Genomic DNA, 26,016 nt, shown 5'->3' with positions numbered 1-26,016 from the left:
GAAGCAGGGAGAGAAGGGAAAGGGGAGGGAGGGGGTTGTGGCACACCCAAGCACAGTGGCCCTCCCCCCCTCCCTCCCCGGCCAGAAGAGCAGCCTGCTCTGGGCCCAGCAAGCAGACCCCGGCCTCCCAAGGAGCCAGGCAGAAGCCAAGGGGGGGGGGCTGCCTTAGGGGGCTGAGGATGCCTTAGTGGGGCTGCCTAACCTGTCTTAGTGGTTAGACACGGGGAATAAAAGTCAGAGCTTCTTCTCCCCCACGCACAAACTCATAGTTTCAGATTTGCTTCGGTTTAAATTCATTTTAAGCCCTGTTCAGGCTACTTGGATGCCGTGAGCCTCATGCTGTGTCTTGTTCTGCTAAAGACAGCCAAAGAAGTCCCGCCAATCCCCGTCGTCGTTTCACCCCCCGATGCCACACAGACCAGGCGGCCTCCGCTTTGGGGCTAGGGGCAGGCACAGGAACAAGGGCCAACTGAAACAGGTTTCGCCTTCTTTGAAGGTCCGGTTTCCCCCCCCCCCTGCTTTTTACTACCCCAAAAGTTTCCAAGCTGCCTACAGTCATTTCCCCCTCCTCTCCACACAAGAGACACCCTGTAAGGCTGAGAGAGCTCTGAGAGAACTGTGAGCAGTATGGGGAGGTTACCGCCGCTAACTCCCACACCACGCTGGCTCTCCCCCCAGCTCCGGCTTCCTTTACACAATCCTGGAACCGTAATGCGGACCGCAGGGGCCTGCCCCAGTCGCTGCACTCACGATATTGCGGCCCTGAATGCGGAGTGGGCTCCTCTTCTGGCCCAAAGAGCTGCTGCAATACCCGAGGAGCAGCAGGGGACCGGCCGGTGGGGAGGAGCCGTGGCCAGACTAGGCTCCGGTGGGGCAGCCATGTGGGTGAGTCCAGGGTGCTGCACCCCTGGGAAGCTTCTCCCCAGAACGAACCTTTGAAGGCGCCCCTGGACGCAAGGGTAACCAAAACACATTTGTCACCAAGGCCACCAAAACAGGGAGATTGTTCTGCTGCCCTCCATGTGGTTTGGACCACCCCCTCCTGTGGGGGAGCGGGGCTGGCCCTTGGTATCCTGCCGCCTGGGACTGGCCCAGCTGGTTGGGGGAGGGGGGGGGATGGACCAGTAGCTGAAAAGGTTCCTCAGGACAGGCTGTCCCTGTGAAGACCACCTGGCCCAGAGCCACCCCAGCCCTTCCTTTTGGGCACCTCTGCTCTTCAGTCCGGGTTGGCGGCCAGTTTTCAAATACGGCAGCTTTGGGGGGGGGGGGTTGGGGGGATTCGGCCTCCACCCATGGAGACCCTCAGCCTGCACTGCTGACAGCAGGGGACAAGATGGGCCGGGCCAGGGCGGGCGGCACCGGAGATCCCCAGGCCAGGGTACTCAAGGCCTGCCCCTGGAAGTCCAGCCAGCCAGCGGTCTGCAGCTGGAGGCCAGTTGGGTGTCCCCCACCCTCCTCCTTCCGATGAGTCAGGCCCAGGGCAAGAGGCAGCCAAGGGATCGGGTCCTTCCAGACATGCGCTTCGGGTCAGGGGATGAGGACACGCTGGCTCTTGGGCAGCAGCCGCCGGCCTGAGAAGCCCTGCGGGCACGGGGGGGGGGGTGTCTTCCCAGTGCGGGAGAGGCCTTGGGAAGATACAGGCGTCGGGGGGGGGGGCTGGGGGGGGGCTCGGCTGGGGCCCCCGACACACACACGCACAAAGACAAACACAGATGAGCGACAGGAACACGCCGTCCAGGCATTCCTTCGGTGCCTCTTTGGGTCCCCATGCGGGAGAAAGGCCCTCGCCCGCCAGCCGGGTCCCTCCTGCTGCCCCCAGAGCCCGCCCCCCGCCGAAGCCGGACGCCGCCCCACCGCCGGGCTCTTTCACCCACCGCCCTCTTAGGGGCCCCCTTCCGTCCCTCCCGGCCCATCCGCGGGACGAAGGCGGCTCCGGGCCCAACTCGGGCTGCGGGGAACGCCCGACCCGTCCGTCCCGTCGGAGTTCCCGCCGGGGCCAGCGCCTTCTGGCCGCCCTAGTCCCATCCCGTCCCGTCGGCGCGGAGCCCTACCTGGCGGGGGGTGCCGGGCGGAGAGGAGGGCGCCGAGGGCGAGCGGCAGGGCGCACACGAGGGCCAGGGCGCGGCGCAGGGGCGGGGGGCGGCCGGGCGCGCTCATCGCCGTCGGGCGGCCGGGCCGGGCCGAGGAAGAGGGGAGGCGAGGCGCGCTCGTCGAGGGCTGCCCGGGGAGGCGGGCGAGCTTTCCCGCGGTCTGGCAGCCGGCGCGGCCGGGCCACACGTCGCTAGGGGGCGGGGGAGGCAGGCAGGCAGGGAGGAGGCGCGGCCAGGCCAGCGGGGCCCCCGCCCAGGGAAGGCCGACCCCCCCCAACCCAGCCCAACCCCCCCAGGGCCGGAGCGAGAGGCTCGGCGGCGCCGCCCTCCCCGTCCAAAGCGCCGGCCGGCTACGTGGCAGCGGGAGGCGCCCGGCGGGGGCAGCCGAGGCAGGCAGACAGGGAGCTCCGCGGAGCGCGACCGGCCGCCGCTCTCGCAGCCCAAAGGCGGTCCGGAGCCCGCGCACCGCCCCAGGCAGGCTGCGTGGCTGGGCGAGCCCTCGGCGCCCGGGAAGGGGCCGGCCTGCACCGTCGTCGCACACGGCCCAGAGGCCAAGGGGCCGCGGGGCTCCCTGCGATCGGGGCCCTTCCGAGCCCGCCCGCCCGCCTCCCCAAGGCCGCAGGGGCCCCCAGGCCACGACGGGCCGGGCAAGAGATCGAGGGGGCTTGGAGGCCGCCGCCTTCCCGCACTCCGGGCGGCCTCCAGCCTGCTCAGAGGCCGGGAGCATCCCGAGCGGAAGAGTAGTCGGCACCGTAGGCAGGCTCTTCTGCTGGCATGTCTTTCCCTCCACCCAGATGCTGTGACTGAGCCTTTCCTTTCTGCAAGGAGAGACTCCTTCTTCAACCAAAGCGACCATCGACGCCAGAGAGTGAGGTGGCTGGATGGGGCCACTGAAGCGGCCGGGGCGACCTTCGACGGGCTCCGGGGAATGGGAGGGGGCAGGAAGGCCGGGAGGAGCCTTGTCCAGGGGGTCGCGATGGGCCGGACACGACTTCGCACCTAACAACAGCATTGGCTTCTTCTTCTTCTTCTGTTGTCATTCGGAGGGGGCTGCCTGGCTCACAATCCCCAGGAGACCCAAGGAGGGAGGAGGTCCTGCCCAGGCTTGACATGGAGGGAAAATACCTCCTTACTTTGTATGAGGCAGAAGAGGCTGTGGGCTGCGGGGATATGGGTGCCGGGGGCTGGAGACGGGGGCTCCTCAATGAGGTCTGACAGCTTGAGACCTGGACCGGCTAAATCAATCCCACGTTCCAAGCATAATGAGGTACCCACCATGTGGGCCATTTGATCGCACCATCTGCCAAAAATAAAGGATTCGTTCTGGAACTCCCTTCTCTTCTTCACCTGGGCCACATCTTCCCTGTAAAGGCAGTTTACTCCGGTGCATGAGGCTGAGATCCAGAGCTCAGTGCTTAACTTTGACAGGAGCGTTTCATCGGCCCTGCCGCCTTCTCCAAGAGCTCTCCTGGCGCATGAGATGGCTCTTCCCAAGCTGAGCCCCCCCCCATATCCCCCCCCCCAGCATGGGAAGGGCCACGTCTCCACCTGTGAGGCCCTGGCAGGACCCACAGCAATGTATGTGCATGGGAAGAGCCTGGGCTGCGTGCCTCGGGTGCCAGTGCCCCCCCCCCACTCAGCACCCGAAACAGCCGCTTAGGCCCCCCCTCTGCTCTTCTTCTCGTGGGCCACAGCCCTGTGCGGCCAGCTAGCCGTTCCCCCTTATTGTTGGCTTTGAGGCCGATTCCTTCTCCTTTTAAACAGGCGATCCTTTTCCTCCAGCCCAACACGTTTTTTTCATCACATTAATTAAACCCAGATGTCTCCCCTGCTCCGGGCCAGGCAAGGAATTCCAAACTGCTGCTGGAGCCACATGCTAGATACACTCAGGGGTGGGAGGGGGGAGGTCAAAGGCCACGGAGGGACCCGGCGGGACGCATGGCTCTCGGCATCTTTGTGGGGAAAAGGGGCAGCGCTCTAGGTCGCCAAAGGGAACAGGAGGCAGGGGGCCTGGCGGACGGACGGACGGACAGGCGGAGGGCCAGGCAGGCCGCTGCATGATCCAGAGGAATCCGCTGCCTCCTCCACAACACCCGCCATGCGCATGCCCAGTGGGAAAGGGACGTTTGGACGGAAAGCAAGGCTCTCGGCTCCTGCTAGTTCAGCTGCATCGCTGCTCCTTGGACCATCACTGTAGGGTCGTCGTTGTGTGCCTTCCCTGTACTTTGGCTTTGCTCTTTTTGAGTCTAACATTTCTTTTAGGCATTGGGAGGGGGCCCGCTTCATACCATGTATTTCCTTGGAATATTTCTTAGCCTCTTCCTCGTGTGCTACAGAGGGAGTTTATAAGGTCTTCTGTAGGCTTTCTCCTCTGTGTTGCCGAACTAGCACTGTGCCGGAGGGCTGCCTTCTCCTCAGCAGGTCAGTCTAGATGTTCTCAGGAGGTCTTGAGTGATGCTGGCTGGCTATGAGGGTGCGTTCCAGGGATCCGGCCAGCATTCCAAATGCCAGCCTTGACTTTCGCAGCTTTGAGGAGAGGCTCTTAAGTCAGGGACACTGCAGGGCTCAGGAGCCACGTGGCTCTTCCAAGCAGCACCACCCCCCAGAACGGCCTCCACCTCCCCTCCAGAAGTGAGCCTGGGCGGTGGGATCCCCCCTGGAACAGGCCCTGCCGAAGGGGCTCGAAAGCCCCTTCCGATTCCTGAAGCCGTGATCTCTGGGGCTCGGGACGGAGGCGGGGCCAGCTCAAGGGCTCTGCTGCTCCTCTAGGAGAACTGCTGTGTATTTAAAGGGGGGGGGGGAGCCCTAGGCCAGGGGAACTATGAGGACCGACCACGTTAGCATGGAAAGCGGGTGGGAGACTACCGAGGGCAGGGGAGAAGGAGTAGCGTGGTAGGTAGGTAGGTAGGTAGGTGGGCCGGCAGTGTGAGCATTTCCCTGGCGACTCTGAGCTGAGAAGGTGTGGAGACCAACTTCCAGACTGCAGGAAGAATGACTTCAGGAGAGTGAAGGAGGAGAGTTGGTTTTTATACCCACCGACCAAAGTCTACAGTTTTGAGCGTACACAAATAAGATTGCGTCAGGCCAACAGTATCTGTAGATTTGCCTTTATTTTCTGCCTTGTAAAAACTTGTTTGAGAAGGTTTTGGATCAAAACCAGGAGGTATGTACAATTCTATGGTAAATGCAGGGAACGTTTCACCAAATTCCGTTAACCTTCCCGAAGCCGCTCCGAAGGGCAGGGACACAGACTGCCTGCCGCTCCCAAGACTGGGCCCTCCCTTGGCCGCGTGGGCGGCCTCCCCAATTTCTCCGTCCGACTGCCCTGCCCGTGGGTGGTTCTGATGCAGAAGACCAGCCTGAGCGCGGGGAGAGAAGAGGCCCACGTCCCCGGGGAAAAAGTGGGTGCTCCTTCTTTGGGTAACACGAAGCTGAAATTCTGTTGGGCCTTTCCAAGCAGCGCCTGTCGCTCATCAGACACGGTGGAAACGGAGGTCCGGAACGCTCCTCTCCAAGGCGCAGAGCCTCTGACCCAGCCGGGGCAGCCAATCGGACGCTGGCTGCGGGCGGCTTCCCTTCCCCCGGGCTCGCTTGGTGCTGGGCAGCAGGACCCGGGGGCTCTGACCGTTCTCGACACGCCCGCGAGAGGGCTCAGCGGCGCCGGAAGGCCCGCGATATCCTCCAGGCGTTGGGCTCCTCGTAGCGGTTGTAAAGCGGCTCCAGGCGCTGCTGCTTCTTCTGCTTGCTGAGCTTAGTGGGGTCGGAAACCTTGAAGAAGGCCGGGGCAAACTCCACCAGCCAGCGGGGGTCGATGGTGGTGACCTCCCGCATGTACTCCTTGGTGGTCAGCACCAGCTCATGGTACACCACCCTGCGGGGAGGAAGCGGCCGGTTAGGACACCCAAAACCTCTCTCATGCACGCACACGGGGCAGAGAGGAAGGACCGAGGGAGGAGGAGGAGGAACAGGCCCCTCCGGCACACCCTCCGCCTGCAACGAGGCTGTGGAAAGGCATTACGGGAGACCTGGAGCCGAGACTGTAGCCCCTGACCCCCTTCCCCCAAAAGGTTCAGGCGACGGAGTCCTTAGGGCTCCTCCCCAGACACTTGGCACTAAGTGCAAAGGCAGCAACCTCCCCCCCCCCCCGCTTTGTGGGTTCCCCGCCCTCCCTACGCTCCACCCCCCCCCCTCACCATTCAGGCTGGCGGTTGAAGAGGGCACTCGAGGGGTGGATATAGACCACCTGCTGGTCGATCAAGGTCCGATAGCCCTCCTGGGGATCTTTCTTGGCCGCATTCCGGAAGAAACCACTGCAGATGGCCTTCTGGACTCGCACGGTTGCTTTCCCACAAGAGACGACGTCCAACTTGTGCCTGCCAAGGAAGACGGAAGAATTCAGAACGCAAATGAAGCTGAGCTCGCGGTCTAGACTCGAACACCCCCCCTCCAATTCGCTGAATATTGTACCAGTCGGCCCCCCTCCACTGGTAGATCCCTTGGCCTTTGGTCTACAGATCCGGGGGGAGTCTCCGTGTTGATCTGGAGCGTCAGGACAGACTCCAGCAGCCCCCTCAAGGCCAGAAAAGTCTCATTTAGGGTCTGAGCTTTTGTGTGCAGACAAGGCGCCCCAAGGCAGCAAGCAAAACGTCCAAGGAGCAGTTAAAGTACAAATATATATTTTAAAAAACGGAAGATGTTTTGTTAAAATTTATAACTTGAATAAAATACAGATAAATATATATTTAAAAACATTCAGTAAGAGCTTCTCCCTTGAATAAAACTTGGTAGGTCTTAAAGGTGACGCTGGCCTTAAGCTTTGTTCTAGGACTACAGAGAACTGCTCCGTCCAAAAGTTCCTTTTGACCCTTCTGAACATCAGCAGGCCCCACAAAGATGACATTCAAATATAAAACCATTTTGTCAATGGAAAAGGAGTGTTTAATGAGGGCCTGCTGACCAGCAGGAAAGGTTCACTGGCTGGCAGAAGCCACCTGGGAGGGAAACAGATGCAGTTCCCAGAGGTTTGGTGCCAGGCCCAAGGCGGGGAAAGGAGCTGCATGATGCACATCTTTATTCTAGCTCTGCCCGCTGCACAGACTCACCCACAAATCCTTTGTGTTTGTGCGTCCTCACACAACCTTGCTATGGCTGTCCTCTCCCCCATGCCTTTGGCTTTATGGGCCAGATTTTTAAACAGGTGTTTCCCTTGTCTGTGGTGAGCATGCTCAGGTGGAAGAACAGGGGAAGGCTTGACTCGTTCGTACCTGCTGACATCCCAAGCCTGGTCCCGGTTCCTTTCCCAACTCCCACAGCCAAGGGGGTTGCATATTTGTTGAGCTGCTGCCTAAGCCAGTGCTGATCATGCGTCAGCAGCACAAAAGGGACGCCACCCACCATGCAGGTGCAAAAGCACCCGGACATCATGCGCTGTGCTACAGCTGCCGGGCAGCTACAGCTCAGCCCTGTACATTTGGATCATGTGCCAAAGGGCTTTAATGCTGCTGGCTGTACGGTTGCAAAAAGAGCCTGCTTCAAACGCTGCATGGCTGCCTGCTGTCCCTGGGACGTGTGTGATTTGAGCAAGCAAACAAATGGTGAACATGAGGCTACATATGGGCCTCCACCCTGAGTGCTGATGCTGCACAGACATAAAAGCCACCCGAGCGGTTGCTTGTTTTGAACGGAGAGCAAGACTCCGCATTAACCTGAACCGCGCCCTCTTCCGCCTGCCCGCAGTCCTGCACCTACCTGTCCATGATGCCCAGCATTTGCTTGCGAATGTCTTGTGCCCGGCGCAGTGAGCGGGCCTGGATGAAGTTCTCGTAGCACCAGGGGTTGGAGAACTTGTTGTTCTTCCAGGAGTTATAGACAGCCAGGAGCGTGAGGTGGTCCCCTTCGGTCTGGTGGAACTTGGCTTTCTTCTGGTCTGCAAGAGCTTGCTTGTCCTACACACATAACCAGAAGGCGGCATTCACCAGCCCCAATCCTTCCAGGCATTCTTACACCGGGACACTAAACCGGTGCAAAGCTGGCTCCTAAGTCAGGGACACTCCAGGGCTCGGGACCCACAAAGACTCCACCATATAAATGACGCTCTTCAAGATTGGAAAGTTTAACAAGGTCCCCTCCTGCCACTTGCTTCTCTCCGGCTTACCTTGGGCCGGTAGAAGACATTCTGCACGGAGAGCATGGAGACGATGGTGAGCATCTCCTCGCTGCACCCCAGGTGCACAGACATGATGAGCATCTTGCACAGCATGGGCTCCAGAGGGAATTCAGCCATCTGCCCGGAGAGAGAGGGGGAAGAGGGGCTGGCTCAGCTCGGCCTGGATCCACACAGCCCCCGGCAGGAAACAGAGCAGCCGGAATGAGGGGCAGAGGGCGGTCCTGTCCGGCTTATCCTTTGCACGGTCAGGCCCCCCTCAAGAAGCCCCTGCTCCCCTCCCACAGAGGATGCCTGCAGGGCAATATGTCTGCCTCCAGCTTCAAGCATGGCACGCTGGGCTGAACACACACAAGGCCACAGGATCTCTCACTTGCCACACAATCCGGCATGCCGGGAACCCAAATTTGCCCTTTTTTCTGTGTTTCAAGGCAATTTCTAGCCAGCCAGGGGTCGTGGTTCAGAGTGGCAGCTTCTAATCTGGAGAGCTGGGTTTGATTCCCCGCTCCTCCATAAGCAGCCAAGCTGGACTAGTCACTGTCCTGGACTAGCCATTCTCACAGAGCAGTCCTGTCAGAGCTCTCAATTCCACCTCCCTCACAGGGTGCCTGTTGTGGGGAGAGGAAGGGAAGGCCGCTTTGAGACTCAACCCTTCTTCTTCTTCCTTTTAGGTGTGAGGATGGAGGGGGAACAAATCCCAAAATATGTCTTCTTTCCCTCCTTCCTCCAAAGTTCAGTGCAGCTGTTAAAATGTCCAGCATCCCACCCAGATCCAGGGGCTTGATGGGAGAGAGGATTTCCCCATAGAACAGTGGGGCCATTCTTGTTGATCCCCCCCCCCACACACACACACACAAACACACACGCTCACACCAGGTCCCGTTTTCCCAAGAGCTGTTTGGGCTGTGGTGGAGGAAAAGCCGAAGGCAGGGAAGCTGCAATCCCACCCACCAGTGGGGCCAAGTGCTTGTCTCCACTGCTCTGCATGGCTGCTAGACCCCCCAGCCCCACCCCAGCAGACCGGGCCTGGCTGCTGTTCCCCATCAATGCGGATGTTTCTTGGGAGCAGAGGGACTTGCCCGAGAGAGGCCCGTCCATGCAGACGCACGGGCTTGTTCCGGACACTGCAGAGCCCGGGATTCCCACCCGCCTCTCCCAGGGGCACGTTGCAGGCCTACCCGGCGCCCCAGGCGGGTCAGCAGCCCCTCGTCATCCAAGGCTCCCAGGGTGTACAGCTGCTCCATGGCGGTGATCAGGGTCTCCATTGGCGGGGCATCCATGAAATCGAAGGACAGCAGGTCATTTATCCCCATGGCCTGTGTGTGATCGGGGAAGAAGGGAGGAAGGCAGGCAGGTGAGCCATGCTCGGAATACGCCCACTCAGACCCTGCAAACACAACGCCCAGCGCCGGTCCCGAGAGATTCATTCCGGGAGCTGATTATTTGGACGTTACGCTTCACACCTCTGCACCTGCGGCACTTCTGTTCCAGAGGCCCCACCCACGCACCAGGTTTTACCCTGGCCTCCATTCTACAGAACCCAGTTTCTGACAGTGCTTTTACTGGGCGGAAATTCTTCGCCAGGCTCCAAGAAGCTGCTCTTTCTTCTCTCAGTTGTCTCTATGGAGAGCCCCTCTTTGCTTCAGCAGCCAGGAAAATACGGGCCAGCATCACAAGAGCTGCATCACAAAAGGCCATTCTTTTTCATAACGAGTACTTTCTGGGCAGACTGTTTCAATGTTTTAGACTGTTTCTAATGCTCTAGACTGCTACATGTTGGTATTTGTAATTCTGCTTTGTACGTGTATCACTCTGCAACAGCCTTTGGCCACAGACGAGAAACTTGGTCGTACTGAAATTGTATAACCCAGGGACCCTTGAGATACGCCGGGCCCGGCTGCTGGGGCTTGTGCAAGGCAAAGGGGCTCAGTGCTTCACCTTGAGAGAGAGCACCGTGCTGGCCAGGTTGGTCCTCTGGATCTCGGGCACGTTGGTGGTCAGCATCTCATCGCGGTAGGCCCGCTCGGTGTACAGCCGGTAGCACTTCCCTGGACCGGTCCTCCCAGCTCGGCCCGCTCGCTGCTTTGCCTGGGCCTGTCAGAAGGGCAAAGGTCAGCGGCCAAAGGGCCAAGCAAAGGGCTCCCGCTGCCTCCACACGTTGTGGGCTTCAGCCCCAGGGGCCGAGGGGCCGCACAGGAGGGGAGGGGAGGCGAGGCAGCAAGGGCAGGGCCAGCCCCGCCCACTTCTTTTGCAAGGGGTTAAAACACAGAATAAAGTTTAATTTGGGCTTTTAAATACTAAAAGTTACAATTAAAATTCAATAATTATCCCCATTCATCTGAAGACCTCTTTATGAGGCTGCTGAATTGGGGGAGGGGGGGGATATGGAGTTTGTCTGAGGGGTGGACTTTCAAGCGGGGGGGGGGGGGAGGCAGCCTATTCTGGAGAAGACGTGCTGGAGGACCAAGGCCTGGCACAGCAGCCATGTCAAACTCATCAGGACAACCTAGGAGGCACTCTCTGGGGTCCAACTTCGTCCTGCTGCTTCAGCCCAACGCGGCCGCTCACCCGGGATCTGGGAGTGTGCTGACCTGTGAAATGGGCGTCACCACCAGCTGGTCAATGCCTGTCTTGGAGTTGTACACCTTCTGCTTCACAAACCCAGGATCCACCACATAGTAGATGCCATCGATCGTCAGCGAAGTCTCCGCAATGTTCGTGGCAATCACGACCTAAGCAGAGAGGAGGGAGGGGGCAGTGCTCAAGGCAGGCAAAAAGCTCAGGAATCCAGGATGATCCCAGATGCTTCAGCTCAACACAGTGTAGAGACATGTCACACGCAAAAAAGATGAAACCCATCTCTCCACATTTTTTTCCTCCGGGAAGACATCTGAAGAACTAAGTCAAACGCAGTTGACAAGAATGAGCAGGGAACTAAGGCTAACAACAAACTGTCGGAAAAAGTTACATAGTTAACCAAATCCTGGAATAGTAATTTAAGGCCAATGGAATCATAAGAAGTTCCAAAGAAAACAATGGCGAACAAAACTCATCTGAAGACCCAGGTTTGATTCCCCCTTCCTCCTCCCCATGCAGCCAGCTGTGTGACCTTGGGCTAGTCACAGTTCTCCCAGAGCTCTCAGCCCCACCAACCTCAATGGGTGTCTGTTGTGAGGAGAGGAAGGGGAAGGTGCTTGTAAGCTGCTTTGGGACTCTTTCGGGGAGTGAAAAGTGGGGTATAAAAAACAGCTCTTTTTCTAGGAATTAACTGAACCGTTACCTTTCGACTGCCTGGCGGAGCAGGATCAAAAATCCGCGTCTGCATCTCGCTGGGCAAGGCAGAGTAGACAGGGAGGATAATCAGCTCCGGCACGTCTGGGCCCAGCGACTTCATCCGCTCATAGAGAATCTCGCAGGCTGTGTCAATCTCCTCTTGGCCGGTTAGAAACACGAGGATATCTCCTGCCCAAAAGGGAAACCGGTCCTCATGGTCAGAGCCCCCAACGGCCAGGCCAACACACAACCTGTGCCCTTCCCGGGACACACAGGCATGAGACCCCGGTCAGGCACCCCTGCTATGCCGATAAGGAGGGACAGGCACAACCGACGAAAACATGGTTCCATCTGTGGCACACCTGTTTCGCAAACCACTAACCGTAACAAACTTTTGGGGACCAAATGAACCAGCTTGGTTGGTAGTTCTCTAGAATACTGCCCCCCCCCCAAGCATTTTAGAGACACCAAACTTGCAGGAGCTCTCCTGCTGACTCTCCTCTACCTGCCTTTTGGTGAGGATTTGCTTTATGGGGACCAAGTTACACCCCCACCCACCCCACCCACGGAGGTGCCCCCAGAAAAGTGCCTTTTGGGGAAATATCTGCCCATAAGAGAAGGGACAACTCCCACCAGGATACCTCCCCCCACCGACTGAAGAACGGCAGGTTGAGCTATTCGACAACGGCCAATAGAACTTAAAAGTGTTCAAGGGGAGAAGCATTTCCTCTGCAAGAACATGAGCCCTCATTTGGGAAAGGAGCCACTCTGCCCCTCTACCTGGGGGCTCTGTCAGGTGAATCTGCATGACCGTGATCAGGCTGGCGTCCAGGTAATCCGTTTCTGGCTCCTTTGTGTAGAGAATCTCCACTGGGTACGTCCTGCCTGGGATGGTGAAGATGGGAGCCTCGTAGAAATACTGAGAGAACTTGACGGCATCCAGAGTGGCCGAAGTCACAATCAGCTTCATGTCCTGCCTCTTCTGAACAGTCTGCAGCAGAGAAAGGAGACAGGGAGCATCAAGGCACAGCAACACAGGAAGAAATGCCAGCCAGCTCCTGGGGGCACAGAGCAGCTGAACAGCCAAGCTTTTATCCTTGGGGAACAGGTCATCCTCACAAAGTGTGTAGATGCGAGCTCTTTCCAGAAACCACAAATCCTTGGTCAGCTTCCCTCAGAAACTGGTCTCTGAGACAGTCGTGGTGTCTTCTGGCCCAATGTATTCACTGCGAGGTGGCCTGCTTCCTCACAGGAGACCAAGCCTGAGACTACAAAAGGCTTCTGAGGAAGGATTCTGCCTGCTTAAGGCCATTAGTCTCCTAAGCACTCCTCTCTCTTTCTCCCTCCGCTCTCTGAAGACACAGGCCCTATCTCCACACATTCCTTGGTTCCATCCAGTTACCCTGAAGGCACGAGGTGTCCCCCCCCCCCGCATTCTCTCTTCTCTCTGAAGACTCAACCCACTCTCTGGTCTGAGCTGACATCGTAGCATCTTTCACTCCCACAAGCCTAGATTGGGTGTTAGCTGCTCTGCAGACACCCCAAATAAACATCTGGGGTGATTGGTGAGTAAAGAAGTAGAGCTAGATTTTAGACCTACCCCATTTTTCACTACCTGAAGGAGTCTCAAAGCAGTCTGCAACCCCCTTTCCCTTTTTCTCACCACAACAGGCACCCCCTGTGAGATGGGTGAGGCTAAGAGAGCTCTGGGAGAACTGTGACTGGCCCAAGGCCACCCAACAGGCTGCATGTGAAGGAGGAGTGGGGAATCAAGCCCGGCTCTCCAGATTAGAGGTTGCCTCTCTTCACCCCCCTCCCCCCCCACGCTGGCTCTCAGACTGACTGACAGGGAGGGGGAGGACTCTGCTATCCGTCTCCCTGGCTACTACATGGTACAACATGGTTTCAGAGGCATCACGGGGGGGGGGGGACTGAGGGAGCCGCAACCTTTTTCAGGAGGCCGAAGAGCACGTCGGTGTGGATGGTGCGCTCATGCGCTTCGTCCAGCATGATGATGGCGTACTGCGTGAGGTCGGGGTCGATGAGGCACTCCCGCAGCAGCATGCCGTCCGTCATGTACTTGATCACGGTCTCTGGGCTCGTGCAGTCCTCAAATCGGATGGTGTAGCCAACCTGCCGGCGGGGGGAGGAAACAAAAGCGGCACTGAACAGAGAGCTGCTTCTCCACCTCCGGCCCTTGCTGCAGTTCCAAATGACAGAAGTTCACGGGCTTTGCTTCCAGACGTTAAAGTGAGTAGTTCCAATTCTTCCCTTACTGTTGCTGTCATTTCAGCAGCTGGAGCTCGGGTTGTGCCGGTCAGCTGCCAAAGTGGCCGTCCCCGCCTGGAGCAGCCAGCGCTGCGCTGCAGGGGGAGGCACGGGTGCACTGGCCGACACACACACACTCCCCCCACCTGCCTCACAGCCCCTCTTACCTCCTGGCCCAAGCAGCAGCCAAACTCCTCCGATACCCTCTTGGCCACAGACATGGCAGCCACGCGACGGGGCTGGGTGCACCCAATCTTCCCCCGGGAGGTGTAGCCGGCCTCAGCCAGGTACTGGGTGATCTGAGTGGTCTTCCCAGAGCCCGTTTCGCCAATGACTATCAGGATCTGGTTATCGTGGACTGCCTGGAAAGGGAACAGCCAACAGTTAGGCAAGTAGGACACCCATCTGGATCTCAATTTTCTCCCCACTGGTGGGAACCAAAGGAGATGTGCCCCTTCTGGATTTCGGTCTACTGGTTATTTATTTATTTATTTAATATATATGGCACATGCACAGCTGAGGGTCTGAGGCCTGCGGGATCGGCTTGCCTGGGCTACCCCTGCCAGGGGGGGGGGTCTACTGGTAGAGTCTGTGGTGCTGCCCAGGCCGCCATGATCAGCAGGTGGGGAGGCTGGCCTAGATGGCTCCTTGGTCCTTTTTTTTTTTCCTGCCCTCACCTGGATGAGCTGATCCTTTAGCCGGAAAATGGGGAGGCTTTCCCGCTGTTCGATGATGGACAGCTGAGTCTTTTTACCGTAAGAGGCTTTGTTGCCCCCAAACGCATGCTTCTTCCACTCGGGGATGTCATTTGGCATCATTCCGATCCCCCGCATGTTGGCAGCAATTTGCCTCCCGTCCACTGCGGAAGACACAGAGAGAGAGAGAGAGAGAGAGAGAGAGAGAGAGAAAAGGGGTATAACGAACAGCCTCGTAACCCAGTTAGTTGGGCAGTACAAAGGAAGGCAGGGAGGATGAGCTAGAGAGAGGTTTTGCTGGAGGAGAGAGCACAGCGCCCTGGACTCAACTAGGAACACACTGAGTGAGAGGAGGACAACAGGGAGTTAGTTTTCAGGTTACTTTGCCAGATCAGACAGTCAGGTCTGACCTGCCTCCCACAGTGGAATCACAGCAGCAGCAGCAGCAAGCCAGGAAGCCCCTTGGTAACAGCTACTGAGCTTCTGCATGAAGCTATCGACTCTCTTTTCAGCACCAGCTAAGCGAGTGGCCTTCGCCTCAACTGGCACCAAACTGGACAACGGAACACATCAGGGCAGGAAGCCCTGCCTTGTTCAGACAGCTTGGTCCAGCCCTGCCAATTTGGCTGGCTCCTTAAGGTCCGATAAGCAGTGGAGAAGGAACTCCAGACCAAAACCCCAACTCTGAGCTGCTGGCTTGAGGCTGAATAGATCTACTGAACTGTCTGCATTCCCCACTCAGATTTAAAGTGAAGCAGAATGCCAGACTGCGCCCGACAGAAGCGCTGAGGAAAGGAGAGGTCTGAAGGGGCTTCTTGTACCGTCTGGAAGGGGGTCCACCCAGTGCTTGTTGAGCCCCATGGGGATGGAGTCCATCTCTGCCTCCCGCTGCGCTTGTTTCAGTTCTCTCCTCTCCTTCGCAAGGGCACTCTGCATCATGGCTGCTTGAGAGAGGGAGCCGTCAGGGTTCTGCGGAAGAAGGAGAAAAAAAGGCACACCTCTTTGCCAGCAGCAGGCCCACCTCTGGCCCTGGCTCCGAAGTGCTGCTGCTCCACCTCCAATGTGCTCAAAGTCAGCTCTGAGGAGCTCACAGGTCTCCTTTCAGGAGGAGGGCAAAAAGGATCCCTCGGGTAAAATTGGATCTTATGAATGGACAGGGAGAAAGAGATCCACACAATATGCTCCAGTATGCAAGAGCAGAATATAAATTACAAATCAGCTGATCCCCCTCCCCCCTCGCATACACACACACAAATACGCTCCCTCCCACATCGTACGGGTAGGAAATACAGCCCCTTGGCATGCTTCCCCGGAGGAAGAGGGGCCGGGGCTTCTTCCCTCAAGGGGTGCCAGGAGCACCTGCCGCTCAGTGGACACCGATGGTGGGTGGCCGTGTCGGTCCGAAGCAGCAGAACAACGTTTGAGCCCAGCAGCACCTTTAAGACCAACAAAGTTCCGTTCAAGGGGTAAGCTTTTGTGTGCATCTGACAAGGTGTGCCTGCACACGAAAACTTACCCCTTGAGTAAAACTTTGTTGGCCTTAAGGTGCCCCTGGCTTGAATCTTCGTTCTACAGATCCTGCTTCTTAGTTTTAAAGGGCAGCCCACCCCGCCCACCTGCTGTTCCTCCCCAGGGCACCCAATCATTGCGGCTCCCGCACAACCAAGACGCCGTCACCTTCACGATCTTGATGGGGCTCATGTCCATGCTCTGCTTTGTGTGCCCTCGCAGGAACGGCGGCTCCTCCTCCACGAGTTCAATTTCGAGGTCCTCATCTGGCCAAGGGAACCAGACCCAGTTACAGACAGGCCCTGATTTGCAGCCAAAGCTCCTTCCACAAACCTCCTATGTCAGGGGCGGCCTAACTGCGGTTCTCCAGATGTCCATGGACTACAATTCCCATGAGACACTGCCAGCACAGTATGCTGGCGGGGACTCATGGGAATTGTAGTCCATGGACATCTGGAGAACTGTAGTTTGGCCACCAATTTTCTATACCAAACACACCAGAGGCTGGCCTCTAGTGCCCTCCAGGCCGACCCACTCCTGGAAATCGGGGACTAAAAGAACCAGACCGCAGCCCCATAGCCCAGAAAAAGCTCAACAGCTAGTTTACAATCGCCTTCCCTTCCTCTCCCCACAAATGATGCCCTGTGAGGTTGGAAGAGTTCTGAGAGAACTGCTCTGTGAGAATAGCACTAAGAGAACTGTGACTGGCCCAAGGTCGTCCAGCTGGCTGCCTGGGTAGGAGGAGGAGTGAGTAACCAAGCCCAGATTAGAATCTGCCGCTCTCATCCACAACACCCCGTTGGCTCTCAAGCACTACAGAACCCAGACAGCCCTTGCCTTCCTCATCATCGACTTTTGGCAGGATCCCCGTTTCCTCGTCGAAGTCCGGGAACTCTTCCTTGGAGAGCACGTTGGCAGCGATCATCTGGGAAGAGAAAGGGCAGCCCCTGACTACGACTCACCCACAAGCCCCGGTGCCTCACTGTGAACACAGGCTCCACTTACGAGGGCCTCTTGAAAGACAGTGCACTGTGCACTGTTTTGTAACCTGCCCTTGATCCTGAGGCCCACCAGACCCCTTACAAATAACAAACAAAGGACACCTTGACCACCACTCTTTTTGCCCAAGAGGGAGGCCCAGTGGCAAAGGAGAGGCACAGTTGGGCTGGGTCTCCCGCCAGCTGCCAGCTGCCAGCTGAAAGCGAGAAAGCAGAGAGACTCACAGGACTGCCTGCGTCTGCTAAGGGCATAGCCACCACCTTGGAGGGCAGCCAGGACACAAAACAGAAGGAGGGGCTTTGTCCTGCCGCTGCAGCTCCCAGCTTCCAAGAGATTATCAACAGAGAGTTGTTATAAAAAAGGAAAACGCTACCTGCTTGATTTCCCACTTCTCTGGGTCCGAAATACGGGTGAGGCGCTTCCGCTCCAGGGCATCATCTTCCACCTCCGGGGCGCTGACCAAGGACAGATGAGTGGGCCGGTCTGGGTTCCTCATAGCCGCCTCCTCGTTGGCCTCTCCCACCAGGTTCCGCCGTCGGTTGGGGTTCAAGTCTTCCCCTGTGTCTTGATCCACATCCTAAAGCGAAACAGTAACCAACTGGGCATCTTCCAAGGGTAGAGCGTGGATGTCACAAAAAGGAAACTGAAGCACCCTAAATTTCTGACTAGCCAGTCTCCTGCAGAAAGAAGCACTTGGCCCAAGTAGGAGACACAGGACCGTGGATCCATGCCAGATCTCTCAGCCTCTCAATACCACTAGACCACGTTAGACCCAGAACCCAAGTCGAACTAACTACAGACTAACACTAAGTTTAAATTCAGCCACACTTTAAAGACCCACATGAGCTTCCTTGTGCATGCGCACTTCCTTGGACACAATGAAATGGGAATTACGGGTCCACACATATAGCCAGAGGGCGAAACATGAATTAGCACACAGTATAACGAAGCTGTTTAACAGAAGCAAGGGCCTTCCAGGCATAACAAGCCAAGTTCCACACCTGGGAATGCCTCTGTCTCTAATCTTGCCATTTTTATTTCCTTTACTATGACTTCCCTCCCAGAGTCGAACGCACACAAACAATAACTTCTTAAATGTAGCTTGTTATCCCTGTGAGGCCCTCGTTTCTGGAAAACAGCCTCGTTATGCTTGAATAAAGACCTGCCGGTCTTGGAAAGGTCTCCTGCCCTGGACTCAAACTGGTTCTGCTGCTTCAGACCCCCACAGCCACCCACTGGAATCTCACTACACAGTAAGAGGCTGCCAAGGCCTCCGCAGGTATCTACGTGTAGTATTACATACTAGTAAGAGATCATACACTTGCACTGTCACATTCTTGCCAATGTTCCTAAGCATTTTATTTATTGATTTCTTAGATTTACATGGCCCCACCCTTGGTGCAGTTAACAACATTTAGGATCGCAGCAGGCACTTGGGAGGAGGTTCTTCCTGACAACCGGGAGGCCCACGACACAATGTCCCAGGAGAGAGCGAGCTAGAGGAACACAGTAGGAGAGATTACTTGCACCGCCCTGGATCTTACCTTCATGCTGAGGCTAGTTTTGGAGCCGGTGAATGACAACACTTTGACCTTTACCCTCTGGCCTTTGCTGACCACATCAGCCACGTTGGCCACACGCCCTTCACGGCGCAGCTCTGAGATGTGGACAAGCCCTTCCCAGCGCTTCCTGAAACAGCGGTGGACAAAGAGGGCAGAAGAGAGTGTAAACATCCGCCACATCTCCAGGGTGCAGACCCCCCACCCCACCCCCCTCCAAAGATGACTGGTGGCAGGGATCACTGCAACAAGCACACCTCCTGCCAGGAGCTGCAGATTTACAGCTTGAGCATACCCACACTTAGGGCTACAGCCACGGCCACAGGCAAGCCTGTACTACCTGTGATCACCCAGCTGAACACCAGGTGGCTTATGGGCCCGGCTGTGTTGTAAGAACAGGACAGCTTGGCACAAGTCTGGCCTTACATAGCCAAGGGGCCATGGTGCCCAGGCATCTCCTAAAATAACAAGTGCTTGTTTTGCTCCCTTAAGAATTAACCATGTATACCTGGCCAGGATACCTCAGACAAGTCCAACTGACCTCAGAAGCTAAGCAGCAGCAGCAGAAGAGCTGGTTTTATACCTTGCTTTTCACTACCCAAGGGAGTCTCAAAGCGGCCTCCAATCGCCTTCCTCCCTCCACAACCGACACCCTGTGATGGAGGGGAGGCTGAGAGAAACTGCTCTGTGAGAACAGCTCAAACAGGACAGTGACTAGCCCAAGGCCACCCAGCTGGCTGCATGTGGAGGAGGAGCAGGGAATCAAACCAAATTAGAAACCACGTCATCCCGCTGGCATAGTACAGCCGGTGTTTTGGGGGATTGTAAAACTTGGCACCACCTAGAAGCAAGTGGCAGGCTGTGAGCCTCTGCAGAGGGGGTTCCCCTGGAGCTGGGTACCTGAGCCCTTCCAGCTGGACAAAGCAGCCAAACTGCATGATGCTGGTGACTTTGCCATTGTAGATGTCACCGATGGAAGGCTCCTCTGGAGGAGGCCGGTCCACATGCTTGTCCCTCCACCGCTCGCCACCTTTCTCCGCGGGCTTCTCCCGCTCCCGTCGGTCTCGGCTTGGGCTTCTGCTTCGGGAGCGGGGCCTGGACTTCCCCTTGCTCCGTTCTTGCGTCTCGGAGCGAGAGGACTTCCTGTGGCACTTCCGAGCCCGGTCTCTGCTGCGGCTGCGGCTCCGGTGCCTTTTCTTGGTCCTGGAAGACAAAAGCCCACAGGTGACACCAAGGGGGAGGACGGCCCACTCAGCTTTTTGGATGAGGACTGGGGGAATCCAGCCTGACAATCCCAACCAGACCCAGTTACAGACAGGCAACAGCCTGCCTCTGCAGGGATTGTCTCTCTGAGACGGTCAAGCAGACTGTAGTCTCCAAGTGAGAGATAAGGAAGATGGGTGGTTGACATGGGGGCCAGTCAGACCGGCAGGCCTGGCAGTCTCAAGGCCAGAGAGCCTGGCTGGCAGCCTGGCCTGCACATTCCATCTCACTTGTGTGGGAAACGTTTATTCCCAAAAGCTGTGGCTCTTGAAGGTTGGCCACTCTTTCTTTTGGGAGGGGAGAACCTACCGGTGCTCACTATGCCGATGCTGCCCCTGCCTGCCGGTGCCTGGCATTAAAGCTTCCAGCTCCTTCAGAGCATCTGCAGCCACCTTAACATCGTCCTCATCCAGCATCGTCTGTGGGAGCAAGAATAGTGTCCCTCAGCAGGCAACCGAGAGGCTATTTCAGCATCTCTCTCTCAGTCGCCTTTGGTCACAGAGCTTATCTTGGCTTGGAGACCAGCCAACAGTCAAGAACTCTGGCCTTGAGAGTGATTTCCATGACTGGTCCCCAGTCCTCATGTGCCCAACCCTCAGCATGGTCCCAGCAACCAAGACGCTTAGGCCATCTTGTTCCCAACTGGCTGGTCCTGCCTGCCCTGCTTCTTTTGGTCTTCCCTAGCAGCCCCAGGGCCCTTTGACCTCTGCAGAAGCCTCAACTGGACCCTGTCTTGGTCCTGCAGCTGTAAGGTGCCTGAGACTTAAAGAGAAGCAAACAAGGGTATGTGGGCAGGAGATTTGCAGGGAACCCCACCCACCTTGGATAAAGCACTCCAAATTCTGTAACACAAGCAAGGGGAAATCTAAGTGTCATAAAGAAGTACATGCAGATAGCAAGGAAGTACACACCTACCCTGACTATGGGGTTGTCTGGTCTACAGAGGGCTGGAAACAATTCCTTCAACTTCTCCTTTTCTGTTTTTGGCTTAGCATCTGATTGGATAAGGAAACAAAAGCACACAAGATGAAACAGAGTCTCATGGCTAGAAACCTCTGACTCTCCCAATCATTTTATGTATCTAAAGCATTTTTAGCCCACTCTAATAAAGCATCTGGGTTGGCTCACAATTTTAAAATATCAATACATCTAACAGTCAACTCGGACCCATCTGCAGATACTTAATGCTACTGGTTGTGGCCCCATAAGAGAGGTATCTGATGGGAATCTCCACACCCCCATCGCATAATTTTGTCAGCAGACCCAAAAAACACTCACTTTTACTAGTGGAAGGCTTTGCAGGAGGCCGCATAGTCTGTATGAGGCGCAGCAAGTTGCTGATAAGAGAATCCTGAAATGCAGGAAGGGGGTCGAAAGAGAACTTGTTAATACAGCAAGTCATTTTTGAATCGGCTGTTCCTCACGGCAGTCGGGTGACACCAGGTGCCCCTTTGAGAGGTACTTACTCACCGTGAACTCAGCTCCATTCTTCACCAAGGCAGTCTTGAATGCCTCGAAGGTGGTGTTTTTTTCGGCAAGATTTATCACGAACTCGGCTGCAAACCGGGAGGGTCATTGGGAGAGATATTTAGACTTCCCTCCTTCGGCAACAGGCAGGAGCCCCCGAGCCCACCCCGAGTTAGGCCCTAACTGGGACCCCCGAGCGCAGAGGCAGCGCCGCCCGCCCGGCCGGCCCCTTGCCCGGGGGGGGGGGACACGCACCGAGGTCCTTGTCGTTGATGCCCAGGTGGTTGTCGAGCTCGGTGCACACCTTGGAGACCAGCGACAGGAACTCGAGCTTCACCAGCTCCTCCGCGGGCTCCGCCATCCCGACGCCGCCCTGACGTCACACGCCCGCGCCCGCAGCGGGCCAGGGGAGGGGAGGGGCCGGAAGGGCGCCCCGAGGGCACTTCCGGGGAGGGAGGGAGGCCGGTTGCCAGCCTCCAGGCGGGGCCGGGGTCCAGGCCTCTGGCCTGCGCTTCACTTCCGGCGGGGCCCCGCAGAACGGCAGCGGCCCAGGAGCTGGCAACGGCCCTCCCCGGAAGCGCCCGCCCATTTCCGGCCGAGGCGCCGGCTGTTCCCGGAAGCGCCCGCCCCTCCCGCGGCACGTGACTGGCGGGGCGGGCGGGGCGAAGATGGCGGACCCGCCGAGCGTCTCTCCGGAGGACCCCTGGGGGGGCAAGGTGAGGGGGGGCGGCCGGGAGGGGGGGAGGTCGAGGCAGCCCCCTCCTCGCCTTTCCTCTCCTCTCTGGCCGGGGGGGGGGGTCGCCAAGGCCTGAGTTGGGCGGGGGTCCCGCGCCCCCCCCGCCTTAGTCCCCCGTGCCGCCCGAGGAGGAGGAGGAGGAGGAGGGGTCCTGGGCCCGCCACAGGGGCTCTGCCGTCTGCTCGGGGGGGGGGGGGGTTGCAGGCCTGGCGAGCCCTTTGAGGACTAGCCCCGTCGGCCCGTGGGTGGGTGGGGGGAACTGTCTAACGTGTCTCTCTTGTGATGCCACCAAACAGGTCGACTCGTCCTTTAGTGACAACGGGCTGGATCCGGGTAAGTGCCCGGGAGTCCCCTTCTGCGTTCTGTCCCTGTTTGTCTTTCCCCCAGAAGGTCAGGCTGCCGGCCAGAGCACCCCTTTCCGCCTCACCACAGGCTTCTGAAGCAGTTTGCAGCCTGTTACTGGCCAAGGGTCACCCAGGGGGCCTCATGGCAGGCGCTGGAACCCGCCTCCCTGGTAGCCCCCGTCACATGAATGGGATAACTGCAAGGGGTGGGGTGGCTATGGTGACCAAATCTGTGCCCCCCCCCACACCCTCTGGGATATTCATCCATGGCCACTGACACGAGACTGAACATGTTCCTCAGGCACCTGCCCTCTGCGTTGGTTTTGTCATAGGGCTCCACTAGTGAAGCGAATTACAATCTCACGCCAGATAGATAGGATATCCTGAAAGTATGGGGGGGAGGGCAGTATAAAAATCCCTTCCATCAACCAATATATAATTTCCCTGACTGCCAGTGCAAAAGAGCGGCTGGATGTGCACCAGCACCCTTGATCAGATGTTCTCTGGTGTTTTCAGCTCTGTTCGTGGAAAGCCGGAGGAAAGGGAGTGTTGCTTCTCGGGCTAACAGCATTGGCTCCACTAGCGCCTCTTCTGTACCAAATACAGGTAGGAACCGTCAGCTCTCCTCTCCCTAGGATTGCCACCGCGCCCACCTTATTTCCGCTGGGGCACTGCATGTTAAGGGGGCATTGCTGCCAGTGTTCCCCCTGGGGTCTTTTCCTGTTCCACCTCCAATCAGGGCCACGGAAGTTGATAACCATGTCAAACGGGGAGGGGTGGGCAGGTTTATCTGTGTGTGTGTGTCCCCTTGCAAAAAATCCTCAGAAGTGACTGGTGCTCTAAGCCCTCTGAAAGTTGGCCTTTGGCAATCACGTCTAGTCTCCTTGAAGTGCCCTGAGCCCCCTGAAATCCAGTGGGTCAGGAGTGGCCGGAGCCCCTGCCACTATTTCCCTCAGGCCCCTTCCCTCTGCCTTGCCCCCTTAGTTGACAAGGACTGTTCTCCTGCTGCAGATGACGAAGACTCCGATTATCAGCAGGAGACCTACAAAGAAATATACAAGGACCGTCGCCGCCGTGCTCACACCCAGGCCGAACAGAAGAGGAGGGATGCCATTAAGGTGAGCCTCGAGGAGGAGGAGGCCCGGCCCAGTTCTGTCCTGCATCCCTCCTTGTGTGGTGCTCCTGTTTGAGAAGACCACACAGTAGGTGCGGAGGGGAGGGGGCAGCCTGCCCTGGAGTTGAGTGCCGCTCTGCCTCTCTTCCAGAAAGGCTACGATGACTTGCAAGCAATTGTGCCCACCTGCCAGCAGCAGGACTTCTCAATCGGCTCTCAGAAGTTAAGCAAGGCAGTGGTGCTGCAGAAGAGTGAGTGGCTCTGGCTGCCTCCCCCCCCCCCCCGGTCTGGCAACTGGCTTTCTTCTGAGGGGGGGGGATCTGTGTGGCAGCCGGGGCTGGTGGTGCCACAGTCTGCTGCTCCACCTCCTGAGGGCTGGGCCAGCACCATCTGCTTATGCCCCCTCCCCACCCCCAGCTGGTAAGGCTCTCTAACCTCCTGTCTGTCTTGCTCTCTTAGCCATCGACTATATCCAGTTCTTGCACAAAGAGAAGAAGAAGCAGGAAGAGGAGGTCTCCACACTCCGGAAAGATGTGATGGCCTTGAAAATAATGAAAGTGTAAGACCTTGCATGCTGCCAGAAATGCGCGCACATGTGTACCCACGGCCTCCTTCAATGCAAGCCTCCCCTTGTGTAGGAGACAGGGACCCCAGACTTGTGAGCAAGTCTTGAGGGTGTGAGTCTCTCTGTCTGTCTCTCTCCTCCCAAGCCCAAGAGGAGAGCCCTGGGCTTTTCCTCAAGCTCACAACAAACCTTCATGTATTTCAGGAACTACGAACAGATTGTCAAAGCTCATCAGGACAACCCAAACGAAGGGAAGAACCAGGTCTCTGACCAGGTCAAATTCAACGTTTTCCAGGGCATCATGGACTCCCTCTTCCAGTCCTTCAACGCCTCCATCTCGGTGACCAGCTTCCAGGAACTCTCAGCCTGCGTCTTCAGCTGGATCGAGGAGCACTGCAAACCGCAGGTAATGGTGCCTTGGGGAGGCCCCTATGCACTGCCTTACTGCCTTCCATGGTCTCTGCCCTCAGAAGCTCCCACTTGCGTGGGGGAGCCGAGAGTTTCCATCTCTGCCCAAATTGCCCACTAGGGGAAGTTGTAGATTTCATTATGCCCCATGGCATATTCAGCCAACACTGTAGTCCAGATTCATTACTCAGATACCATGAACCAGGGCATGTACGGTTAATTACATATTACGCCTTTTAGGTGTTTAAGCACTCTAGTTCAGTAGTGTGAAGGAGAAAATGTGAGTACAGAATGTATCCTCCAATCCTGTGGAAGATATAGCTGTGCTTACTCAGTCTGGAGATTTGGGGGACACTTCTGGCTGTTCCTCCACCTGTTGTATTAGGTGGGCGGGACGGACACAAGGAGTGTGTTCCCTTGCCAGAGGCTGTGACTCAGGAATCTGTTTTTTAATCCCAGCCTGCCTTCCTGCTCCTCCTTGACTGTTCTCACTGTGGGTTCTCTTTCCAGACCCTGCGGGATATCGTCATCAGCGTCCTGCAACAACTGAAAAGCCAGTTGTACTAACTCTCACTTGCTGTCTGGTAGCCTAAGAAGTAGATAGCTGTGTGAGGACAAGAGGCCCGGATGCTACTTTCTTTCCAGTTTTTCTTGGGCCTAGTGGCAGCATTGACTTCTGACCATACGCTCCGCTCCGTGGTCCTTTCAAGTGAGCCCACCAGCTCTCTGTGAGAGTCAACAGCTGCAAGTTTGCTTCAGAGCCTTGTCTCTCATGTGGACCTGCACATCTGAGAGGTCCATCTACAATACATCACCAGTCCTCAGATTCTGCAAGGAGTCTGGCTCCTTTCTCAGGGGTACAGAAACACTGGGGCGCAGACATCCTAACCCCTTCTTTTCAACTCAATCTATGGCTGTGATTTTAAGCCAAGCCTTGCTTTAAGGACGTTAACTAGAAACAAGCAATTTTAAAGCAGAGTTCTGTGTACTCTGCTACACACACCCTCACGCATCCAAGTTCTGTAATAGATTTTGCATGTCCTAGTATACCAGCCCTAAAGCCCAGTTCTTTGGAAAATCTTTAATCTTTTTAGTTCATTTGTCCTTAATTAATGTTTGTGTCTCTTTATCAAATCCTCCCTCCCCGGACCTATTGTAAAGTATAGTGATGGGATGTACTTATTTCATTTGTCCTTCACCTTCTGTGTCACAAGGGGTAATCCTTTTCATCCCTTCCAAGCCGCAGGCAAACAGAGAAGGGAGACCAAGCCAACCCTTCCCCCACTATAATCCCTTTGGCCCTTTAGATACCCCCTTTCTGGACTTCAGCAGACCTCAATTGTGAAATTTAAAAATATTTTTATAATACAACAAGCAGTTATAATAAATTTTGGTAAATGTTTTGAATTCCTTGAGTATTTATGCCTGATGTATTCTGACCTATCGGAAGGCGCCTGACTGAGCATGTTCTTCGTCATTTCAGAATGTTTTCCAAGGACCAAGAAGCTACTGCTGCTCAGGACTGAGCCTTACTGCCATTCAAGGGGGTTTCATTAGGGATCT

At 56.8% G+C, this 26,016-nt stretch overlaps 3 protein-coding genes across 4 annotated transcripts in view; 1 reads left to right on the top strand and 2 right to left on the bottom strand.

Annotated features, from left to right (window-relative positions):
• Positions 1 to 2,308, bottom strand: part of MRC2 (mannose receptor C-type 2) — a 32,305-nt gene extending 29,997 nt beyond the window's left edge. Inside the window, exon 1 of the mRNA XM_077313816.1 lies at positions 2,052 to 2,308. Within this exon, the coding sequence (XP_077169931.1) occupies positions 2,052 to 2,157 (106 nt within the window). The 5' untranslated portion in view covers positions 2,158 to 2,308. The remainder of the gene's footprint in view (positions 1 to 2,051) is intronic.
• A 2,873-nt stretch (positions 2,309 to 5,181) lies between these two features.
• Positions 5,182 to 21,813, bottom strand: DHX8 (DEAH-box helicase 8). The gene is made up of 23 exons (XM_077315147.1): positions 21,542 to 21,813; positions 21,290 to 21,375; positions 21,098 to 21,170; positions 20,735 to 20,814; positions 20,129 to 20,238; positions 19,457 to 19,759; positions 18,542 to 18,686; positions 17,371 to 17,574; positions 16,836 to 16,923; positions 16,167 to 16,264; positions 15,311 to 15,458; positions 14,472 to 14,653; positions 13,962 to 14,156; positions 13,474 to 13,659; positions 12,307 to 12,517; positions 11,534 to 11,715; positions 10,845 to 10,985; positions 10,192 to 10,347; positions 9,432 to 9,569; positions 8,245 to 8,373; positions 7,839 to 8,035; positions 6,284 to 6,463; positions 5,182 to 5,961 (listed from the first exon to the last, which is right to left on the bottom strand). The coding sequence occupies exons 1-23, from the start codon at positions 21,645 to 21,647 to the stop codon at positions 5,742 to 5,744; spliced, it is 3,558 nt and encodes a 1,185-aa protein (XP_077171262.1). The 5' UTR covers positions 21,648 to 21,813; the 3' UTR covers positions 5,182 to 5,741.
• On the top strand, positions 21,814 to 25,860 carry MLX (MAX dimerization protein MLX). 2 transcript variants are annotated; one of them, XM_077315149.1, is made up of 8 exons: positions 21,814 to 22,002; positions 22,319 to 22,355; positions 22,883 to 22,972; positions 23,351 to 23,484; positions 23,632 to 23,731; positions 23,940 to 24,039; positions 24,250 to 24,451; positions 24,964 to 25,860. In XM_077315149.1, exons 1-8 carry the CDS (start codon positions 21,955 to 21,957, stop codon positions 25,018 to 25,020), a joined length of 768 nt encoding a protein of 255 aa, XP_077171264.1. In that variant the 5' UTR covers positions 21,814 to 21,954; the 3' UTR covers positions 25,021 to 25,860. The 2 variants fall into 2 exon arrangements, with proteins under 2 accessions (XP_077171264.1, XP_077171266.1); XM_077315151.1 differs by having other exon boundaries at positions 21,834 to 22,002; positions 23,378 to 23,484.
• Positions 25,861 to 26,016: the final 156 nt, after the last annotated feature.

This window comes from Paroedura picta, chromosome 16 (genome assembly GCF_049243985.1).
Source record: "Paroedura picta isolate Pp20150507F chromosome 16, Ppicta_v3.0, whole genome shotgun sequence".
Lineage (NCBI taxonomy): Eukaryota > Metazoa > Chordata > Lepidosauria > Squamata > Gekkonidae > Paroedura > Paroedura picta.
The sequence above is the reverse complement of the archived record's forward strand: the minus strand, read 5'-3'. Positions and strand labels throughout refer to the sequence as shown.

Excerpts from the sequence above, each read along its gene's own strand:
- DHX8 (XM_077315147.1), bottom strand. The coding sequence starts at position 21,647 with ATGGCGGAGCCCGCGGAGGAGCTGGTGAAGCTCGAGTTCCTGTCGCTG. Across the intron at positions 8,036-8,244 it reads ATGTCTTCTACCGGCCCAAG|GACAAGCAAGCTCTTGCAGA; the intron begins GTAAGCCGGAGA and ends TTATGTGTGTAG. Across the intron at positions 6,464-7,838 it reads ATGCTGGGCATCATGGACAG|GCACAAGTTGGACGTCGTCT; the intron begins GTAGGTGCAGGA and ends CTTCCTTGGCAG.
- MLX (XM_077315149.1), top strand. The coding sequence starts at position 21,955 with ATGGCGGACCCGCCGAGCGTCTCTCCGGAGGACCCCTGGGGGGGCAAG. Across the intron at positions 22,973-23,350 it reads CTCTTCTGTACCAAATACAG|TTGACAAGGACTGTTCTCCT; the intron begins GTAGGAACCGTC and ends TTGCCCCCTTAG. Across the intron at positions 24,452-24,963 it reads AGGAGCACTGCAAACCGCAG|ACCCTGCGGGATATCGTCAT; the intron begins GTAATGGTGCCT and ends TTCTCTTTCCAG.